The following is a 21,196-nucleotide window of genomic DNA, read 5'->3' on the forward strand; positions in this document are numbered from 1 at the left end:
GTCCTGTGCTTTGGATGATTTTGTCATTTGTTTAAGAAAAGCCTCATCCACCTCTTCTTCCTTGTTAGGTGGTCTGTAGTAGACCCCTACCATGACATCACCTTGTCTTTTACCCCTTTTATCCTTACCCAGAGACTTTCAACAAGTCTGTCTCTTATTTCTATCTCAACCTCAGTTTAAGTGCATACATTTGTAAATATAAGGCAACACTCCTCCCTTTTTCCCCCCTGCCTGAGCAAGCTGTACCTTTCTATACCAATATTCTAGTCATGCATATTATCCCACCAAGTCTCTGTGATGCCAACTGTGTCATAGTTGTGTTTATTTACTAGCATTTTGAGTTCTTCCCGCTTATTCCCTATACTTCTTGCATTAGTATACAGACATCCGAGATATGGATTTGCTACCCCCCCCATTCTGTCTTGTCTCTCCCTTATTTCTGCTATAACAGTCCATGCTCCCTCTAGATTCTGACCCTTCTCCCAGGTCTCCATGTTTTTGGACTTACCTGTGGGCTTTGTTCACCTCCCCCTGTTGAACCTAGTTTAAAGCCCTCCTCACTAGGTTAGCCAGTCTGTAGCCAAATATACTTTTCCCCTGCCTCAATAGATGGTTTAACAGTCCTTCCTGGAACAGCATCCCATGGTCAAGAAAGCGAAGACCTCCTGGCAACACCAACCTCGCAGCCAGGCATTCACCTTCAAGATGCATCTGTCTCTAATGAGGCCCATACCCTTGACTGGGAGGACTGAAGAGAGCACCACCTGCGCTCCCAACTCCCTCACTCTTATTCCCAGAGCCCTGTAGCCACATCTAATCTGCTGAGGGTCAGACCTTGCAGTATCATTAGTGCCCACATGGATGGGTAGCATAGGGTAGTAGTCAGAGGACCGGATGATCCTCGACAATCCCTCCGTAACATCTCAGATATAGGCTCCAGGCAGCATACCTCCCAGGATGCCATGTCAGGGTGACAGATGGACACCTCTGTCCCCCTCAGAAGAGAGTCTGCAACCACCACTATCCTATGTTTCTTCCCGGGAGTGGTGGCTGTGACCAATATCTATTATGTGTGGTGCATCCTCTCCCTAAGGGAGAATTGTATGTACACTGAAGTGTTATTTTTTTAAATATATATACTGCTATGAGTTTATCCTGGAGAAGGCAAGATTAGAGAAGTGCACTTTGCGTGGAAGGTGGCGAGGTTTGTGATGATCTGTTTGGTGAAATTCGGTATCAGAGGTGGGATTAGAACACCTGGCGCCTATATTTTGCCCTGTCCACTAGATACTGCTGCCTCCATTGTAATTGGAAAACTAAGCAATTTGTTTTTATAAATGTATCCAATAAGTTTATAGAATAGCTGCTGCCAGTGAAGATAGTTTAATGTAAAATATACTCAGAGCCGAGTGATCAATGTTTTTGCATTGCAATCACATTTCTTCCCTCTACTTTGCTGCCATCTCCTGTCATGGAGAACTCTTAAATTTTTTGGGGGAGCCTGAACTATCCTCCTGAGAATAGAAAAGCAGTTGTTAGAGAATTTCCCAGCAACATGGGATCCTATGTCTTCCTATTACCTCAGTCAGAAAATTCATTTTATAAGACAAATAATTGAGCTGTAGGGCAAACTGGGGCACAGGCAGCTTACTTCATACAGCTTGGAAATATTTTTCTTGTTAAGCTTTTTCTCTTTCTGTTATCATCACCTAGGTCACCTATTTCCAGGAGCCATAAGGTTAGGAGTGCAGTACAGGCAGCACAATTAGCCTTTGGTGAAGAGAAGGTCTCACATTGCTCTAAAGCAGTATCCTTCCCTATTAGATACTTTGAAAGAAATCCCGATTTTGAAATACTGAATATTCAAAGTAATTGTGTAATTCACTGGTGTGTGTTACAAGGCCCTTGCTGTGCTGATCCACAGAGGATATGAGTTGTTACAGCCTCATTGCAACAGCTTGGATCTTTAGCTCAAGATGAAGCCACTTTTGCTTTTAGTTCTGGAGGTCCCGAGTTCAATCCCCAGTGTGTTGGCCAAGATGATGGCCGTCACAATTGCTCTTAGGGCTTTGCCTGAAGACCGTTGAAGTCAATAGACTATATACATTCTTAAAATGCATCACATCCTTAAATATGTTGCAGAGTCAGGACCTAATTAAGGATTTCTTCCACAAATACACAAAATACAGTAACTTCAAGCCAACATCATTCAATTTAAAAAAAAATGGTCTAAATACTTATTTACATATGTAGCAAGGAAAAGACTCACCGCTGCAGCGCCTCCTGCTGGTCTTCTTGGGAATTAGCTCTCCAGTGTATGGAGCACCTCATCCTGGCCGGTGTCTTGCCTGCCGCTGGCCCCCATGTCCCTCCTGGACCCTGGTGCCCCTTTTCCTCAGGGTTCTGCCCTGAGCAGTAACCCACAGTCTGGGACTCCCCTCCTAGGGGAGCCCCCAACTCTCTCTCCCCACCTTGCCTCAGTGGCTACTGCCAGTCATCATCTAGCCTCTGCTCACTGGGGCAGACTGCAGTCTGTAAACCACTCATCACTGGCAAGGGGGGTTTGGACCTGCTGTCTTTCCCTGCAGCTGAAAGGCTGAAGCTCCCCAGCTCCTCTTGCCTTTCCCCAGCACTACTCTACCTCTGATACCCTGCTCCTAGACAGCTAGGTCCTTCTCTCTCTACCACTAGAGAGAGACTGATTTAGCTCCTGGATCACAACCCTTTTTATAGGGCCAGCTGTGGCCTGATTGGGATGTGGCCCCAGCTGTGGCTGCTTCCCCGATCAGCCTAGCCTTTTCCCTCAGGAGTGGAGTAACTGCCCCACTACAACATAGTATTGGCCCCTTTTGAAGATCGATTTTTCATCTTGCCTGGCACCATGTCAGTACACACACATTTCCTTGAGTGTTTTCCCCCCATTTTCAAAAAATGCCCCTGAAATAACATTAAAGACAATCAAATCTCAGACCCTAAGTGTGCATATGCAATAGTTCATGCAAAATGGGACATGTGCAGACAGGTATTTGCACATGCAAATGTGGGTTGTGCTTGTGCAGAGGCAGGTATGCATATTTTTGAAGGTACTACTTAGAGTTCAAAATTTGAATGTTTGGTCTGTCTTAAACTAGCAAAACCAAGTAACTTTTAAGTTGAAATTGATCTTTCTACTGCAAAACATTTCGGCTTCAACAAATCAGCATATTTCAACAACAACAAAAATTAGTTGAAAACGTTCCAGCGAGCACTATGTGGTGGTCATTATTTAATTTCCTTTTAAGTACTTAGATTAATTTCTTATTTTTAACTTCTTATTTTCTCATAGTATCTACAGCATATAATATTGCACTCTCAAGGATCTATTTCCAACAAAAGGGGTTAAGGAATGTACTTCAATCTCAGGTCTAAATTGCTGTGTTCTTAGTCGTTTAATGCAAACCCTCAATGTTATATTCATATGTAGGGAGTAATGTACTTAATATCAAGTATCAGACAATTTCCCCCAATCATTTTTATTTATATGTGGAGCCACTTTTTCTGAAATGATCTCTTTGTAAAAACCCTAAATGTTTCACATGTAAAACCTGCATGTGCATACACAGATCTAGGTACTTAGATGTCTGTTTGAGAACTAACCATATATTTGCATCCCAGAATGTAGGTGGGACTAGGTTTAGATCACTCCTTGTACAGTTAATGTTTAGCCATCTTTGTCTTTGGATCATTTGATGGGGCTTAATCAACTATAGAGAACATACCGTGCAACTTAATTAATTCAATTTGTTTACATGAATTTTCTTTCATGCAGTGACTGGTGTTTTCACAGGTACAGTGGGAGTGCATAAACCCCAAGTACAAAGCAAAGAAGAAGAGTTACAAGAATTCAGGCATTGTCATTCTTAACCAGTGCAAGGTACCTGCATTTGAAAGAATATTTTATCTATTCCTCCTCCCAGTTGTTAATAATGTATTTATAAAGATTTTTTGAAAATGGAGCCAGCAAAGAAAATCTCAAGTTGGAATTAAAAATTGTGACGTGGGAAGGGCAAAGGGAAGCTATTTGGGTTCTGGCAGTCTGTCCTTTCTTAGGCATATCGTATTAAAAATACAGCAAAACCTGTCATAATAAGCTGAAGAAGGAAACAGCCCAACTTGAGTCAGAATCCAGGTTGCGTTTGAGGGGCTGGAAGCTGTAAAAACATATTTTACCTGTAAACTGAGCACAACTCATATGGAAATCATTAAGACTCAGTAAACGTGGAATTTTCTAATGCCATATTTATAGATTCACTGTTCAAAGTCGAGCATTACTATGGAGAAGCTGGTCATGGCCCCATAAAAAAAATGTTGTACTGAAAGGAGAGTTTCAACCACTTCGTTACACAGGAAGAATACGTCCCCAAAATTACATCTCTTTCTTTTCAAGTTTAGAGTGACTTTTCTGAGAACTCACAGTAAATGGGTTCATTACACAGAGTTAATTAATTTTAAAGTGGTTCCTTTAAGAAATGCGGCACCCTGTGGTAATTTCCATTACTAGATGGAAATGACAGAATTACCAGTAATAACGCAGAAAAGGCAGAAGTGTTCAATACATATTTCTGTTACGTATTTGGTGTAGCCCTATCATGTGATGAGATGACTCTTTTCAATCCACTGGACTGTAAGAAGGATGTTAAATAGATACTACTAAAGTTACACATTTTCAAATCAGCAAGTTCAGATAGTTTGTTTTGAAGAGTTTTAAGAGAGCTAGCTGAGAAACTCACTGCATGGTAATTGTGATTTTCAATACGTCTTGGAATGCTGGGGAAGTTCCAGAAGACTACAGGAAACCTCATGTTGTGCCAGTATTTTAAAAGGGGAAATGGAATAACCAAGGTAATTATAGGCCTGTTAGTTTGACACTGATTCCATACAAATATGATGTAGTAGCTGATACATGACTCGATTAATAAAGAATTAAAGGAGGGCAATATAATTAATGACAATCAACACAGTATTAAGAAAAATTGATCCTGTCAAACTAAGTTGACACTTTTTTTTTGATGAGATAACATGTTTGGTTGATAAAAGTTAATAGTTTTGATGTACTTCCATAATGTGTTTAACTTGGTACTGCATTACATTTCGATTAAAAAACTAGAATGAAATAAAATTAATATGGCACACATTAGCTAGATTAAAATCTGTCTAGCTGATAGGTCTCAAAACGTAATTTTAAATCAGGAGTCATTGTTGAGTGGGTGTGTTTCTAGTGGGATTCCATAGGAATCTGTTCTTGGCCCTTCGCTATTTAACATTTGTATCGATAACTTGGAAGAAAACATAAAATCATTGCTGATAAAGTTTGCAGATGACACATAAATTGGGGGAGTGGTAAATAATGAAGAGGACAGGTCTCTTAACACAGAGCGATCTGGGTTGCTTGGTAAACTTAGTGCAAGCAAACAATATGAATTTCAGTACATGTATATGTATAATGTATTCTACATGTATACGTATATACATCTGGGAACAAAGAATGAAGGCTATATTGAGGACTGGGGTCTCTATCCTGAAAAGCAGTGACCCTGAAAAGATTTGAGTCATGGTGGATAATCAGCTGAACACGAGCTCCCAGCATAGGTGCTGGAACTCGGGGTGCTGCCACCCCCCTGGTTTGAAGTGGTTTCCATCAAATACAGGGTTTACAGTTTGGTTCAGTGGTTATCAGCACCCCCACTATACAAATAGTTTAAGCACCCCTGGCTCTCAGTGTGGTGCTGTGGCCAAAAAGGCTAATGCAATCCTTGGTTACATAAACGGAATCTTGAGTAGGAGTAGTTATTTTACCTCTGTATTTGGCACTGGTGACACTGGTGTCCACAATTCAAGAAGGATGTTGAAAAATTGGAGAGGATTCAGAGAAGAGCTACAAGAATCATTAAAGGATTAGAAAACCCGCTGAATAAGTGATAGACTCAAGGAGCTCAATTTATTTAGTTTAACAATGAAAAGGTTAAGGAGTGACTTACTTACAGTCTATAAGTATCTACACAGGGAGCAAATATTTAATAATAGGTTCTTCAATCTAGTGCACAAGGTATATCACTATCCAATGGCTGTAAATTGAAGCTAGACAAATTCAGACAGGAAAGAAGGAATAAATTCTTAAATGGTGAGATGAATTAACCACTGGAAAAATTTACCAAGGGCAGAGTTGGGTTCTACATCACAGACAATTTTTAAAATCAGAACTGAATATTTTTCTAAAAGATCTACTCTAGAAATTATTTCGGGGAAGTGCTCTGTCCTGTGCTATACAGGGGGGTCAGACCAGATGATCACAAATGGTCCATTCTGGTCTTGGAATCAATGAATGTGTGTCAGACCTGCCCCCGTGCCTCATCCCCACCCCTGTCCAAATGATCTTAAGAATGAAGTAACTTAAAACTTCCCATACACTAACAAGTCACTGAGATCTTGTGCTAAGGCTATCTTTGAAGAAAATATTTTAGGATTAATTGTCGTTTGTTGCCATTATTCTTCATAACTGAAAGTTTCTCTTTTAGCAGAGGCTGACAGATAATGTTCTGTTTCAGAGAATTCTATGAAAAACTACCCTCTTTCAACATTTTCTTAACCTTAAGTGTCCTGCATAGTGACACTATTGGGCGGGGGGAGGGAATAAAAAAACAATTGAATCTCCTCTGGGATTAGACTCTAAAATGTTGTAACGATAAACATGTGACTATTACACGGTGTTACTGTCAAGCAGAGTGAAGGTGGTTTGGATGCCCTAAATATCCATACCTTAACGTAGTGGGATTTCTTTTAAGTTTACTCTTACCTCTGACCCTGGTTTCTGATGTTTCTTCTGGGGATAATTAAAACATTCCTGTAATGTGTTGTACCCTAAATTGCTATCCATGTTAACTCCACCTTAACATAGCTTTTGTCTGAGAACTTTAAGGTAAGTTTGCTGATTGGGGAGACTTTAGAACATATTTCAGTATATTTAACAATGTCTTTGTCAAATAATCCATAAAACCAAGGATTTGGGGTAATAAAGGAGTAATAGAAATGGGAAAAAAAAGGAAAAATAGTTCAGCCTTGTAGAGGAACTAGTATGCAAACAATCAACATTCCCCAATTGCTCCTTCCTGTTGTTTTATAATACCAGTAAGCAATCAAATATGCCATACATTGCAATTATGCATCTGTATATCGAAGTTCACCAGGATGACCATCTATCTATGTGAGATGTTTCCCTTCCCATTCTTTCAAAGTCATGGTCTCTGAATTAAAAAAAAAAATGCCTGCTCCTCTCTCTCAAATCAATGGCAAAATCCCCATTGACTTCGGGCAGAGGAATGCTATGCTGTTCTGATCTCTCCTTGATGTGCAGAAATAATTTTGGTGGTTTCAGAATGGTCTGTGGTGCTTTCTCATCTTTCTTTTTTCCTCTCTTAACTTAGCTTTAAGTCTCTCCCTCTCTCTCTGATTTCTCCCATGCCATCCCATTCCATGTTTTATTTTTCCTTAAACAAGCTGTCTCAAAGTCTGGATCTTTTAGCAATACACAGTTCATCTGAATGTCTTTGCTTTCTTATTTCCAGATCCACAAGATGCATTCTTTCTTAGATTACATCATGGGTGGATGCCAAATACAGTTTACAGTAAGTGTTTTCCTACTGTAATTTCCTTTACCGTAATGAAAGGAACTCCTTTTAAACACCAAATTCATCACTTTCACAGGAAAAAATGATCTGACTTGCCATTTTGTAAATGTATTGATAAATTGCTAAACTCTTCTTGTAAAATATTTTGTGACTATAAAATAAACTGTGATCACAGTATGACTTTCAAACATGTAACATTTTCATTTCACATGTTACAGCAATATCTCTCAGACCACAGCAACTAAAGTCCATGGTATATATAGGGCCAGATCCTCAGTTGGTGTAAATCAGTATAGTTCCAGTGACATCGATTGTTCTAAACTGTTGTATGAGAGCTGAAGATTTGGCCTAGAGTCTGTGTCAATTGCTGTGTGGGGGGGTCATCACTGAGAATTTCACATGATCATTCTTGTCCTGCCCAGGCTTAAGTCAGTTCCGATTCAGTATGACCTCTCTGCCAAATTTCTGCTTTCTTTCAGTGAAATGGTTGGAAGAATATTTAAACATGAGCAAAACATCATAATATTCCCTAATCTGATTCTTAGAAATGGCTCAGTCATTTGTGTTGAAACCACTTCCACACACCAAATAAAATAAATAAATAATCAGCCTGGCATGGAAAATGTCAGCCCATTTAGGTGGCTAAAGTTTGGTGAAGTTATACGGAACTGAAAATAGGGTCTTATAATAGGAAGTTTGGGGTAGTATTAAGTATAAATGGCGCTACCAGCTTCACCTGTAATGCATAAATATATGAGGCCATAAATGCTAGCTCTGCTGAGGTTGCTCTGGTACTGGGGGAAAAAAACAAGTCAAAATGAAAAACAATCCCTCAGCCAGGGGTGAAAGTAACATAAAAGACTTACCTGTATGGGGCGGGGCCTTGGGCAGAAGAGGTGGGGCTGGGGGTCAGCTTCCCCCAGCCAACCCATCCACGCTGCCTGGCCCATACTGGCCTACTTTCACCCCTGCTCTCAGCCAAGTATTACATACCCACCTACACTCAACCACATCTAATTCTTGGACCTTTCAGTCCTTCCACTTCCAACCCACTATCTTAGTCCCCAGGTACTATTTTTGTCTAAGCATCCATTAAAATGAATGTCATAATTTTTGCTACAGCACCATTTTTAAAAGAGACGCAACCTTGCCCCAGTTTGTTCATGTGAAATTTTTTTCACCCACTGTCACTTTTGTGCACAAATCATTTAATTTTCTCACACCAAAAATGTCATTTTTTTCACTGTGCAATTCATGCATGTGCAAATGGATTCATCATGTGTACATTCTATCATTTTCACTTTCAAGTGGACAGAAACTGTACACTGGTAAAGAGGCACATACTAAGACTATGTCATGCCATTTTGTTTTGGAATTCATGCGAGTGATTTATTTGTAATCAGTGTAAAAACACATGCCTTTTTTAATGATGCAGCAGCTTGCAGTTAAGATGTGCAGAGATGTTTGACTCTGCATTAATTACATAGGCTCATACGCTCAAACTTGTCAACGATGGCTTGCTGGAACACTATAGATCTATGAAATCCATAATCCTGCAATCAGAAAGAGGATCGTGTTTCCTAAATTCTTGTACACCATTATGGAATGTCAATGTCAACATAGAAATGAGTTCCGATAAACCACAGTGATATATTGCCCTCCTCTTTGCTAAGACAGAAGCAAAGTTCACAAACTTGTAGTAAGTCATCCAACCCTCTTTTTGTTTTAGGATTAATTATGTTTCTGTTGTGTTCATTCAGTGTACAGATAGTACAATGCAGCTGTGATCTGAAAGGGCATTTGATGTGGGGAGGGAAGCTAGGATGCTAAGCATAGGTTTGGGAACAAAAAGCTATCATATAGTGTTCCTGCTAATTTAAAGCACTAATGAGAGCTTTTGTAACATCATGCTGTGTGCTCTTGGGATACTTTGTTCATCCATTGTGGTTACATAGTTCATGGTTCGAACAAACATCTTAGAAAATCAAGAGTAAACTTTTTTGTTGTGTTTTTTAGAATGATTTGTTGAGAAACTTTCTTCTAGGGAACTTTATGCTCAATAGCGCAGAATCCACATGGTTACTTCTGTGAGGCTTTTATTGCAGAAGTCTGTATCAGTGATCTGACAGCGTTCCCTGATAGGTGTGAGAAAACAGTCAGTAGAAGTTGGCAAAGTTAATGGGTTTACAGTCAGAAGACATTCTCTTCGCTTTAGGAAGTATGGCAGAAAGGATGTGTAACACCCATTTTAAGAGCTGCAACTGAAAGAGCATACAGGATTGCTTCTGGGTCAAACAGGTCAAGACAATAGGACAAGCTGATAATTTTCTGACTGAGCTGGTAGAAGGCTAAGCAGGAAATTATCCTTGCATTAAAAACACTTTTACACAGATTATGGAAATCTTCCTAAGAGTGTATAATCTTTTTGCTGTGGGATACCCATATTTAACAGTGGGAGGTGATGGATGTACCAACACCTGGGATATTTAAAGATACACTGGACCAAACATGTTGTAGGGAAAAAATCCTGCTTTGGCAGGGGGTTTAGACTAGCAAATTCCATCCCTAATTTCTGTGATTCTTTCATTTAGAATCAGAAAGCTTCCACACATATATGCAGTCTTGGTCCTAACATGCAAGACTGAGTGCCTTAAATTGTCAGACACGAACATTAAGAAACTAGAGCTGCTACATGCTGCTGTTTTGGAACCATTGCAAATATCACTTTGGCTTTCCGTAGAAATCCTCCTCTCAGCAAGAGGCAGGGTCAAAACTGAGCCTTGCTAACACAATGCATCAGCCTATGATTGGCATTGTTGTTTCTTGTGGAAGGTTATTAGTAGCGCAAGGAAAGAGAACTCATCACTCATTTTCCCTGTATCCCAAGAGGTGCATTTTTTAAAGCTTAAAAGCTTTTAAAGACCTTACTCTATTCAAAGAAAACAGCTGATGTTATGCTTTGCACATTTGTGGATGGAGCTGTAGTTGTAGTTAATGATGGAAGACAGAGAGCATATTTCTCTTCTACCCAGAATACAGTGTATGGAGCATGTGTCTCTTTTGCTGATATCTGCTGAGAAGATTGTACCAAGCAGCAAAATCACAAGTTTAATAAAAGCATCATAATAGGAAATGAGGGTATTCACGGTCTGTAATACACAGGCATTAAGTGAATCTGTACTACAAGGACAATTTCCAGTAAAGAAATGCATTTCAATGTGGTTCCTGCCCTCCCACCCCCCAAAACACTGACAACACGCCTGCCTTGCTCACTAAGCCTGCTGCTCATTCTGACATCCTGCAATCACTTCTGGTTAAAAAGCACCACATGACCCTGGCAAACAGTCATTGCAAGAAGAAGGATTTGTCCAATTCCTTCTGGTGCATGTCACTCCAGCCTCATTAAGAGTCTCTTTTGGGGTTATCAATGAAAATGCCAACATCTATAGCATCTTTAGAGCACCTGTTCTTTCTTATTCTGGTACATGAGAAAATGTTTGTGTAGGGAGTAGAACAGCAATCATTTTTTTGTAATCTATGCAAAATCTTTAAGTTAATTTTATTTCAGAGAAAATATAAATGTTTTACTAAATAATCATATGCATACATAGGCCAAGATTTTCAAAAGCAGATGCCTTGTCATCTTTGAAAATCAGCTGCTGGGAGCTGCTAGGTGCTTAGCATTTTTGAAAATCAGACCACCGATTTAGGTGCCTAAATATGAATCAGACTCCTATTTTTAGACACATGCTTTTGAAAATATTGGCCCAGAGGCCTTGATCTAGCATATTTTGCAAGGAACACAAGGTTGTTGGGATTCATACAAATGTGAGCAGAGTCCATGTATGGACACTGGTAAGATTAAGCAAAAGATCTAATAGTCTCTACTCCCTTTCATACCTACTTCCTTCCAAGGTATAACAAGCCCTGGTTTTCAGTGGAGAATGATTTTGGGTGGAGAACCTAGAGCTGGTTGGGAATTTTCTGTCAAAAAGTTTCAACATTTCTAAATATAATTTTTTAAAACTTTCTGTTCTGTGAAAACAAGACCATAAATTCATGTCCTGGTTTGTAAGGGCTCTTCCTCCTTCCCCCACTTTTTCTGTTTTCACTTTTTCTTTCAATGGGTCTGACCTTAAGTTGGCATAAACCAGGATAGCTCCACTGACTTCAATGGAAGTATGCCAGTTTACACTAGCTGAGAATCTGGCTCAGTGTGTACAATGTGAACAGCTGCTCAAAATGTTCTGAGCGTATCTCCTGCTATTATTCTTGTTGTGCTTATCAACTGGTTGTCAACAGCCTAATCTCCAATAGCTGTGGCACTGAAGATTTTAATAGGATCATTATTCAAAGGTGTGACTAGCTGGCAGCTTGATTCTTGATGGTATAAGTGAAAAATGTTATGCATATAAGGTAAAAAGTGGTGAATTTTCTCTTTATTAACTTAGTTCACAAGGGGAAACCTGTAGGGAAAAAATCAGGACAAACAAAATCTCTGGCAGGACAGCTGCATAGGTTTATATAGGGAAGTGGGGCTGAAAGGTAATCCTGTTTCCCACCTAAATTATATTCATTTCTCCTAATAGATGTGTCAGTCATAGAGGTGACTGCAGTTGGTCAAGGCAACAGAGATGTTCCCAGGCTGATCAAACAAAGCACTGATTGGTAGCGTGACAAAACATATGTTCTTCCAGTCAGATATCAAGGGGCCAGTTCTTCAAGATTTAAAGAGGAGGAGATATCGAACATGAAACAGAATCTGCAAACAACATTCTAGATCACAGAGTGGAAACTCAGCATCAGTGGTGTGAGGATTAAAAGTTCTGATTGGCTCTCACAACTTTTAATGACAAAGACTGAGATTTTCAAAGCTGTAGATTTGGATGCCTCAAAGCCATTAAAATTAATGAAAACTGGGCATCAAAAGCTCTTGTCGTCTTTGAAAATCTCTGCCAAAATTTCTACAAGTTAAAAATTCCTATATTAAAAATCAAGACAGAGGCCAACATTTTCAAAACTAGGAGCCTAAAGTTAGTCCCTTTGACTTGTGCTACCAAATCACTTAGGCCCTTTGAAAATCCACCCTTAGACACAGAATTTTGCCTGTGATAGAGCTCTTCAGGGGAGCTACATGTTGCTAAAGGGAAATATCATCTAGTGGTCTGAGCACAGGACTGGAAGCCAGGAGTTTCTGGGTTCTAGTTCCAAGTATGACACAACTCCCTTTGTCACATCGGGCAAGTCGCTTAAAGGTGAATTGCAAAGCAAAACTGAGTTAAGTGTAGACTTCTCTGCTGAATACCACCGCTTACCAGGTTTTTTGGGATAAGGGAAGCAGAAAATACCTCTAACTATAGGGTTGTTAAAAAATGTTATTTCCCTCTGTGAAATCCTTTGGTTTCTATTGGTTCACTGAAGAGATCCCAGAATGCAACATTGCATATGTCAGAAATGTCATTCCAGCTCATGTTGTCTATGATTGTGATGTCACAGAATGATTCATTTGGAATGTCATTAGAATCCAGGAAGTACAAAGAGAATTTCAAAAAGGAAAAACAGAATTTTTAAAAGATTAATTAAAACTTAATTCAGTGCTGGATGCCTCCCGCAACCCACAGTGAGCGCATTCAGCATAATAATCTGTGCTTGACTTGATTTTTGTTTTTGCCTTGGAACCAACCCTTAAGCTTTCTGCCATCTGCAAAATGGAGAGGGTTAATTAAGTTAATGATTATGAAATGCTTTGAAGATGAAAATCACTGTACAAGGGCTAGTTAGACTTTTGATTATTATAATAATAACAATAAGCAGTAACAAAGAAATGAAGAAAGGAATTTGACCCGGTTTGGAATTTTTTGGTTTAGGGATTTTGACTCTATACAGATTTTATACTAGAGACAGATTTATAGACTGGGAATCACCTGACTGGAAAGAATTTATTTAAACTCAGAGAACTTTGAGCTAATTAATTAGATCGGTTTATATTAGAATATCATTCCCTAAATGGAATAATTATGTAATTCATTGTTTTTCCACTTACATAGTTTCAGACATATATCATAACATTATCAATTACTTTAGATATACTTATAGATATAATAATAGTTTTGATTTGGTTGAATTTATTTTATAACTTCCTTTGAAGGGTTAGCCAGAAAACAAGCATTCTAATACAGGAAAGAACAGTATTATACTTACATATACAACCTAAACAAATGCATTACAGGTATGCACATCACATATCATTTCTTAGCTAGAAAAATAAATTGTGATATAGAATGTTTAGTCTAATGATACTCTTTATGCTGATTTCTACACTGCATGTGACAGTGCTAAAAATGGAATGGAATTGCAGAATTGATTAATTGGTTTCATTTTTGTTTTAAAACAGTGGTATCCAGCCACTGCATATGATAAAGAAATGTGGCCGATCTGGAGATACCTATGCACTGTAACATCTGCACAGAGCAACTGTTTCTTTTCTTTTCTAGGTAGCTATAGATTTCACAGCATCAAATGGAGATCCCAGGAACAGCTGCTCTCTGCACTACATCCATCCGTATCAGCCTAATGAGTACTTGAAGGCATTGGTTGCTGTTGGGGAGATTTGCCAAGACTATGACAGGTAAATAACCATGTTTGCTAATAGAATTGTCTCTAGAAGGTGTTTTAACAGTATGGAACTGAAGACTTAATGCTGTTGGCTGCAATAATTTAATGTTAGTCACGTACAGGAATCCTTATGGGTAAAAAAAGTTTCAATCTACAAATACATCGACACATTTTCATTCATTTTAAACTAGTGTTTCTGTATATTTAACAGAGAGCATCTGTCTTTATCATATATCATTGGTGTGTACAGGAAATGTCTTCCCTGTCTACTTCTACATGCTGAATTACATATTTGGGAGCATGGTAGTCCTTTTTACACCTGCATGACTGTTTTATATATGCAATGTAGGTACCTTTCCTGACATGCTTGTGAATGTGTATCTGACTACTTGACCCTCTGAGAAAGTTGTGCACCCCTGTTGATTTCAAATAGCTCTCCTGCCTCTGTCAAATAGATTGGCCATTAGTAATCTAAATTACCCCCAGAAAAACCCTTTAAGTATTTCTGTGTGTGTGTGTGTGTGTGTGTGTGTGTGTGTGTGTGTGGCTGTATAAAGTGATTTTATACAATGAATCTTTCCAAAAGCAACTGTTCCACTGGAAAAATTTTGACAAGCTCTAGAAAGGATTTTTTCTTTGTACCTTCTTGTATTTCATCCAGCATGCTGTGAGCACTTTCTGAATTACAATAATAATTTTCTAAACAAGAAAATATTATATTTTAAAAAGTAAAAAACCAGCCCGTTCACAGAATAATCTTCATATTCCAACATAAGCTTATTATGGCAGGTGTAGCACTGTGTTGAACTGCAGCCTTGAATTATTTCTCCCTTAATGTCTTTGAACTATTCCTTCAGCAGGGGACTGTGAGCATCTTCACTATTAAATTTCATGTGCAAAAATATGCAAAAAAGCCCTCCAAAAAACCTCAAACTTAGGTGAAAAGCAGAGAGAGAGAGATTGGACAGGGGGAAGAAAGTGAAGGACAGAAATGAACAGATATGGGAAGGAAGACAGAGCACACATATCTCATGTGTATCAGGCTGGAGTCCTTGCAGGTACAGAAGGGTCAGATGGTGTGTTGAGGTCTGGATGTCATGATAGTATGATGATCCTCATGGCTCACAAGCAAAGTACAAGGTCTCTACAGAGAGTCAGAGGCCTGTCTGCCTTCCCTCCTGGAATCTCCCAGGAATCCATTCTCCATTTGATCCCCAACCAAGTCTTTTTTAAGGATCCCAAAAGCAGGAGATAGTTGGAATAGTGCATCAGATGCTCTTATTATTTTATTCACCATGATGCCTACTTTCCAACACACTAATTTTGGTCCATTAATTTCCAGTCTTGGGCTCCTCTGGTGTAACAGACATGATTTCACCACAGTCCTTCGGCTGTTTCAGTAAACCTTTTTGATTGAATTAGTCCAGTCTGTCTGTCTTTGCTGACTTTTATAAACAATTTTATGTAACAGGCTGAGTTGAATTTTTGTTACTTTGGTCAAGTTAGAGTACAGGCCTTTGGCCTAACAGATCTCAGGTGTTGTGAAATGAAACAGAAAATGTTCACCGAAACCACTGAGTTTTGCATAGTTCTGGTCATTTGTACATTTCCCTTCTTGTATTCAAATAGCACAAGTGACTCAGTATTCACTGAAGTGCTTCTTGTGCCTAATATTTAACAAAAAATCCTTTTTTGGGTGTGTAAAGACCTTGGCAAGGTATGGATATTATTTACAACCCCTTAATTATTAGAAAAACTATAATCACTTTGTAGTTTAGTGGAAAGCCTGGGGCAATTGGATGTCATTGCACCAATAATTAACAAGTGGCAAAACTGTCTTATATGCTGTGGTCAGCTTGGTTGATATCACAATCAGATCTTCTTGTAACTTTGACTTCTGTACAGGTCAGCCCAGTATAACAGACCTCTGAGTAATTAAAACTTTCAATTAAGTGTTGTGGTTACATCCCCTAATGCTCTGAAGTATTCCCTGTTCATCCAAAAGCCCATTTACCTATATGCTTCAGATGTCCCTGAAACAGTGTTACAGAAATAACCTAATATGATCAAATAGCCATTCACTTGTGTAGAATTCTTATTTTTTTGGCAGTAATTGCTTCAAGTCATGTTATCATTTGTAATTGTCATAAGGGGAGGAAAAGGTGAAGTATATAGGTGATATAATTAATGGCTAAGAAAAAATAGTACTGGGTAGTTTATACAATATGAAAGAGCAGCCTTCATTAGAATAAAAATCAGACTCTAAAAAGTATTCAAAAAATTACTGGAATCAAAGAGAGTCACATTAAATATTATCAATCAAGCTATCAGGTGAAAGAAGTCTACAGCTCCATGGAGGAAATGTTGCTTTAAGATAAACTGTTAGTGAAAATGACCCATTAGAAAGTTAAAGATGGGTATACAAAAGCAATAAAATACAACTATATTTTCACTTGAAAATTTTCAAAGGCCTTTCTTCCCTGGGAGAACTATTGTTATAATTGAGTCATGTTAAAATTGGCCAAGTCCATTAATTATTTTTTCCTAATGTGTCTGGCCAGTGAGACAAATGAAATAGAGAGACTTCATTCTCTGGCTATGGAAATGCTTAATGCATTAAAAAAAAATCAGTCATCTGTGGTTATGGTCACAAAAGTGACTGTTCAAAACAAAAAAAGAAACAAACACATTGTGGTGTTCCATGCTTGTTCTCCCTCAATGATTTCAGAATCCAATTTCCTAGGTTTACAGGTCAAAACAAGGACTTTCTAACTAGCAGTATTGCAAGCCCTTTCAAGATTCTGAAAGTCAAGCTCTATTCTGCATCCTAGATCACCACCAAACATAAATATTCTAGGAATAATGTAACTGATATCACGAAGCAGATCAAATTCCAACTTCCACTTTGTGCCGCTATAACAGGTTTTTTTTAATCTAACACTAGTAAAAACTTGAACCAAGATTGTCAACAGTGACAAATGATTTTGGCTGCCTCAATCTTAGAAGTCCCCAACTTGAGAAATCTTAAGGGGATCTATGTTTCAGAAGGTGGATACTGAACATTTTTGGAAATCAGGCCCCTTTAAGGTGTCTCAAGTTGGGCACCCAAATATTGAGAGGCAAAATCACTCATCACTTTGAAAGTCTTAGCTTTGCTCTGGGGCCCTATACAGGTAAAACCCTAGCTCAAAAAAACAAACAAACAGAAAGCTCACTATATCCTGTCTGTGGCATCTGGCCCTCCATCACTTTGCATCTCCTTGGACCATGCAGCTGCTCTCTATTCATAATGGGAAACATCTCCTTGATACCTAACACATATAACCAGTGCTTAGATGCCACTGTGATGAGCACCAAATAGGAACCTAGATAAATGGATTAGATATACTCATATAAATACATATTTGCAAAACAGTTCCCAACATCTTTTTCTGCAAATATATTTGTGAACAAAGTGAATCAGTGTTTGTAAGAGAGCGGGTTTGGAAAATTTTCAACTAAATGTTTTTTCATGAAAAAATGCCAATTTGTCAAAACTGAAATTCTCTGTGGGAAAAAGTTGGTGTTGATGAATTTCCTGACTTGAAAAAATGTTGAAAAAAGGTTTTGAAATTGAAATTTGAATTTGAAATTGTCGAAAATTTCCTGTTTTGACATTTTTGAAACAAAGTTTCCTTTTTTTTTTTTTTGGTTCAAGAAAATCTGTGTTTCAAAGTTTTAGTTAATTTATACTAAAAAAAAAGATGAAAAGGAAAAAAGTCAAAATTTGAATGAAACATTTCATAATCATCAAATAAGTGTTTTGATACAATGTTGTGATACTTTTTTCAATTTGTCAGTTCAGGAAAATTTTCAAGATTTTTTTATTTTTTGTCCCAATTTGAAAATTTGTCCCAATTTGGATAGGGAAAATTTTTTATACCTTGAAAAGTCTCGTGGGATGGGAAAACCATTTCCCATCAGCCATATGTAGTGTATAATTCAAACAGATACTCTTCTTCAGGATTGGCCCAGCTCTGTTGTGCTTTTGTTATATTAACAACTCTAGCTAGCATGTCTGGTTAACACATAACAGTGCAATAATATAATAGATGTATCCCTCATGGTGTTTTAGAGCTTCTCTCTTTGAAGGTCATAGCATAAGTCAGAGCAATACAGTATATCTCCAGAAGCATATAATATATTAAAATGTCTGGCCTGGTGGCCTCAATGATTTGTTTTCCCAAAGACAGTGTTGGAAAATGACCAAACAACCATGTGTGTCACTTCATCATTACACAGAGATGACTGTCTCTGTAAGGGGAAGATGTGTATTGGAATCTGGTTGTAAAGAGCCTGTTCATACAGTCTTAAATAAAGCTACATTGTTTAAAATTCTGCTCTATCTACAGAGCTGAATTATGAAAAATTTTGTAAATGATTCCATATTAGTATAGTTTTTTTAATTATAGCAAGTGTGGAGCAAAAGAAGTGGATTGGATTTGAAATCTGGTCCTGTGTTTGAAATGTTGAAATTTGTATTTTGCTGCTTATAAATTGCATTTCTAATCTCTTGTCCCCCTTAATCAAATTCTCTATTTTAAATTAAATATTTATTTTTGATTCTCTTCCCTGATTCAACAAAATATGTGAGCTCATGCATAAACCCCAGGTACATCAATCAGACGGAAACATATACCTAAGTGCTTAGCTAAATAGGGATGGAGTTAAGCATATGCTTAACAGGCTTTGCTGAACTGGAACCTTTATTCTTAGTAGTGGATACAACATACAATATCAGACTAGTCAATATGGTCCTAGATTCTTTTTATGACTAATTTTTACACAAAATTTTACATTTATACTCACTTTCAGGCCCCACTACACTACCAGAGGAATATGAAGGGGCCTTAGTGTAAAGGAGAATCAGATTCCATATAATCAAATTAACATTTATAACTTTAAAAAAGATGAAACGTAAATGTATTTACAATTTTTAAAAAATATTTGTCATATCACAAAATCATGGGACATCTCATTCTGACTATGCTGCTACCATTCTATTGTGTTCTCACTCCCATAGTTTTGTAAAGTATTTCATAGTACACAGTATCCACTTTACTCATTCTAAAAGTTTGAAATTTCAAAAGTTGATACAAAATTATTTTTAGTTTATATTTCTCTGCTTGTTCACCTTCAGAAATAATCTTCTATTTTTACATTGCAAGTCGCCCTTGAAACATATGGAAGCAGGATTATATCTGTCCCCAGATACCAACATCGTGTTTTCATTTATGCAAATAACCTCCTTAATTCTAAATCCCCATATTGTTCCTGAATACTAAAGTACCAAATTGTAAAATACAGGTGTCTAACCACCTCCCTAATGGCTACTAATGAGCAAAGAGTAAATAATTCCGGCTAAGTGCAGGAATAATGTATGCTTAGAGCAGTGCAAAATGTTTATAGTGAAAATCCAAAACCCCTTTACAAATCCAATATCTTGGCCAACTTTAATAAAAGATTTGAAAACCCTTTAGGGTTTGATCATGCTCCCATTGCAGTTGTGGTGAGTTTTGACATTAGCTTCTCATACTTGCAGAACATTTTAGGTGCTCAGTATATAATAATTCTTATTGATTATGTTCTGTTATTAATTTAAAATAATAATCATTATTGCCTCAATATTTTATGCCTGGCTGACTCAAACTCAACTATTCTGATGGACTACACTAAAAATGAAACTTCTCAGATCTAGAACCAGCCCACCCCTTTTCCCCAAGGGCACCTTGCCTTTTGTCATAGATGCAACCTTAATACAAGTTAAGCAAGTTCCACTGGCGTTCCATTCATGAAGCTAAGCACGTGCTTAAGTGCTCTGCCTTCAGGAGGGAAATAAAGTTTTTATGCTTAGTTCATAAGATCTAGTTTTTAATCAGAACCTATTCCCATCCCAATATCTTAAAAGCAACAGATAGAGCTCATTCTATAGCTATTTTGTACCTGCACTGAGGATGAAGAAATACAATGAATACCTTTTTTGTAGTCATCTGAAGAATATATGTTAAAAGAATTATGTCAGAGACAAGGAGGAGAGCAGAAGTTGGCTTTGGTTGTAATGTTAATATAATACTAATTATTTAAATCTGTGGCCAAAGGGTGTTGCTTTTAATTAGTAAGTTTTCACTGAATGCAACACTTACTTTTTCATAAATTCACTACTTAAAACTATGTTAAAAATTAATCTACCCATGCAGCTCAATAAATAAAAATATTGTTAATTATTGAACATATCTGTTTATCACTTTAATTACAGAGGCAGCCTTTCTGGAGGTTAGTAAGCAGAAAAGATCATCAAACTATCTAAATAAGGTTAGAAACCATTGGGAAAAAGAATATTTTCATACTTCTTGAAGCATGTATTGCACCACTTACATCCCAGGAAAGTGAACAAAGAAGTATAAAAACAATACTCTTACACTCCCCAGTTAAACAAAATCCTTAGCACATGCTTAGAGTTAAGCATTTGGCTTTAATTGGACTTAAGCATCTGCTGAAGTGCTATGGTGAGTCAGGGTCAGAAGCTGAATTGGGACAGATGGTATTTTTAAATAGTCATTGGATTATATACTAGGTACTATATTAAATCATCCTTGGACTAGATCCTCAGGACCTTGGCCATCACATACTGTGCATGCACACTCATGCACATATTTAGAGTGATCACCATTACAAAGCCTTTATTGGCTACCATCATGACAGTGTATCTCTGTAATTAGAACAAGAAATCTCGATGATAATTGTGTGGTCAAAGTTGGTAAAGATTGACTTTGTAATGGTTTCTCTGGTACATATTCAACTCCACTCCTGCCCATGTCTCTGCTCTCATTTCTTACTGCTCTCAGCTTCACCCCGATCAATGCTGGTCTCCTTGAAAT

At 37.8% G+C, this 21,196-nt stretch overlaps 1 protein-coding gene across 5 annotated transcripts in view; it reads left to right on the forward strand.

The window, feature by feature from the left end:
* CPNE4 (copine 4) overlaps window positions 1-21,196 on the forward strand; it is a 357,681-nt gene that overhangs the window by 294,791 nt on the left and 41,694 nt on the right. For all 5 annotated transcript variants that reach the window (XM_038392284.2, XM_043508935.1, XM_038392285.1 and 2 more), the window contains exons 9-11: window positions 3,827-3,913; window positions 7,602-7,661; window positions 14,159-14,292. In XM_038392284.2, coding sequence (XP_038248212.1) covers window positions 3,827-3,913; window positions 7,602-7,661; window positions 14,159-14,292 — 281 coding nt within the window. The remainder of the gene's footprint in view (window positions 1-3,826; window positions 3,914-7,601; window positions 7,662-14,158; window positions 14,293-21,196) is intronic.

This window comes from Dermochelys coriacea, chromosome 2 (assembly GCF_009764565.3).
Source record: "Dermochelys coriacea isolate rDerCor1 chromosome 2, rDerCor1.pri.v4, whole genome shotgun sequence".
Classification (NCBI taxonomy): Eukaryota; Metazoa; Chordata; order Testudines; family Dermochelyidae; genus Dermochelys; species Dermochelys coriacea.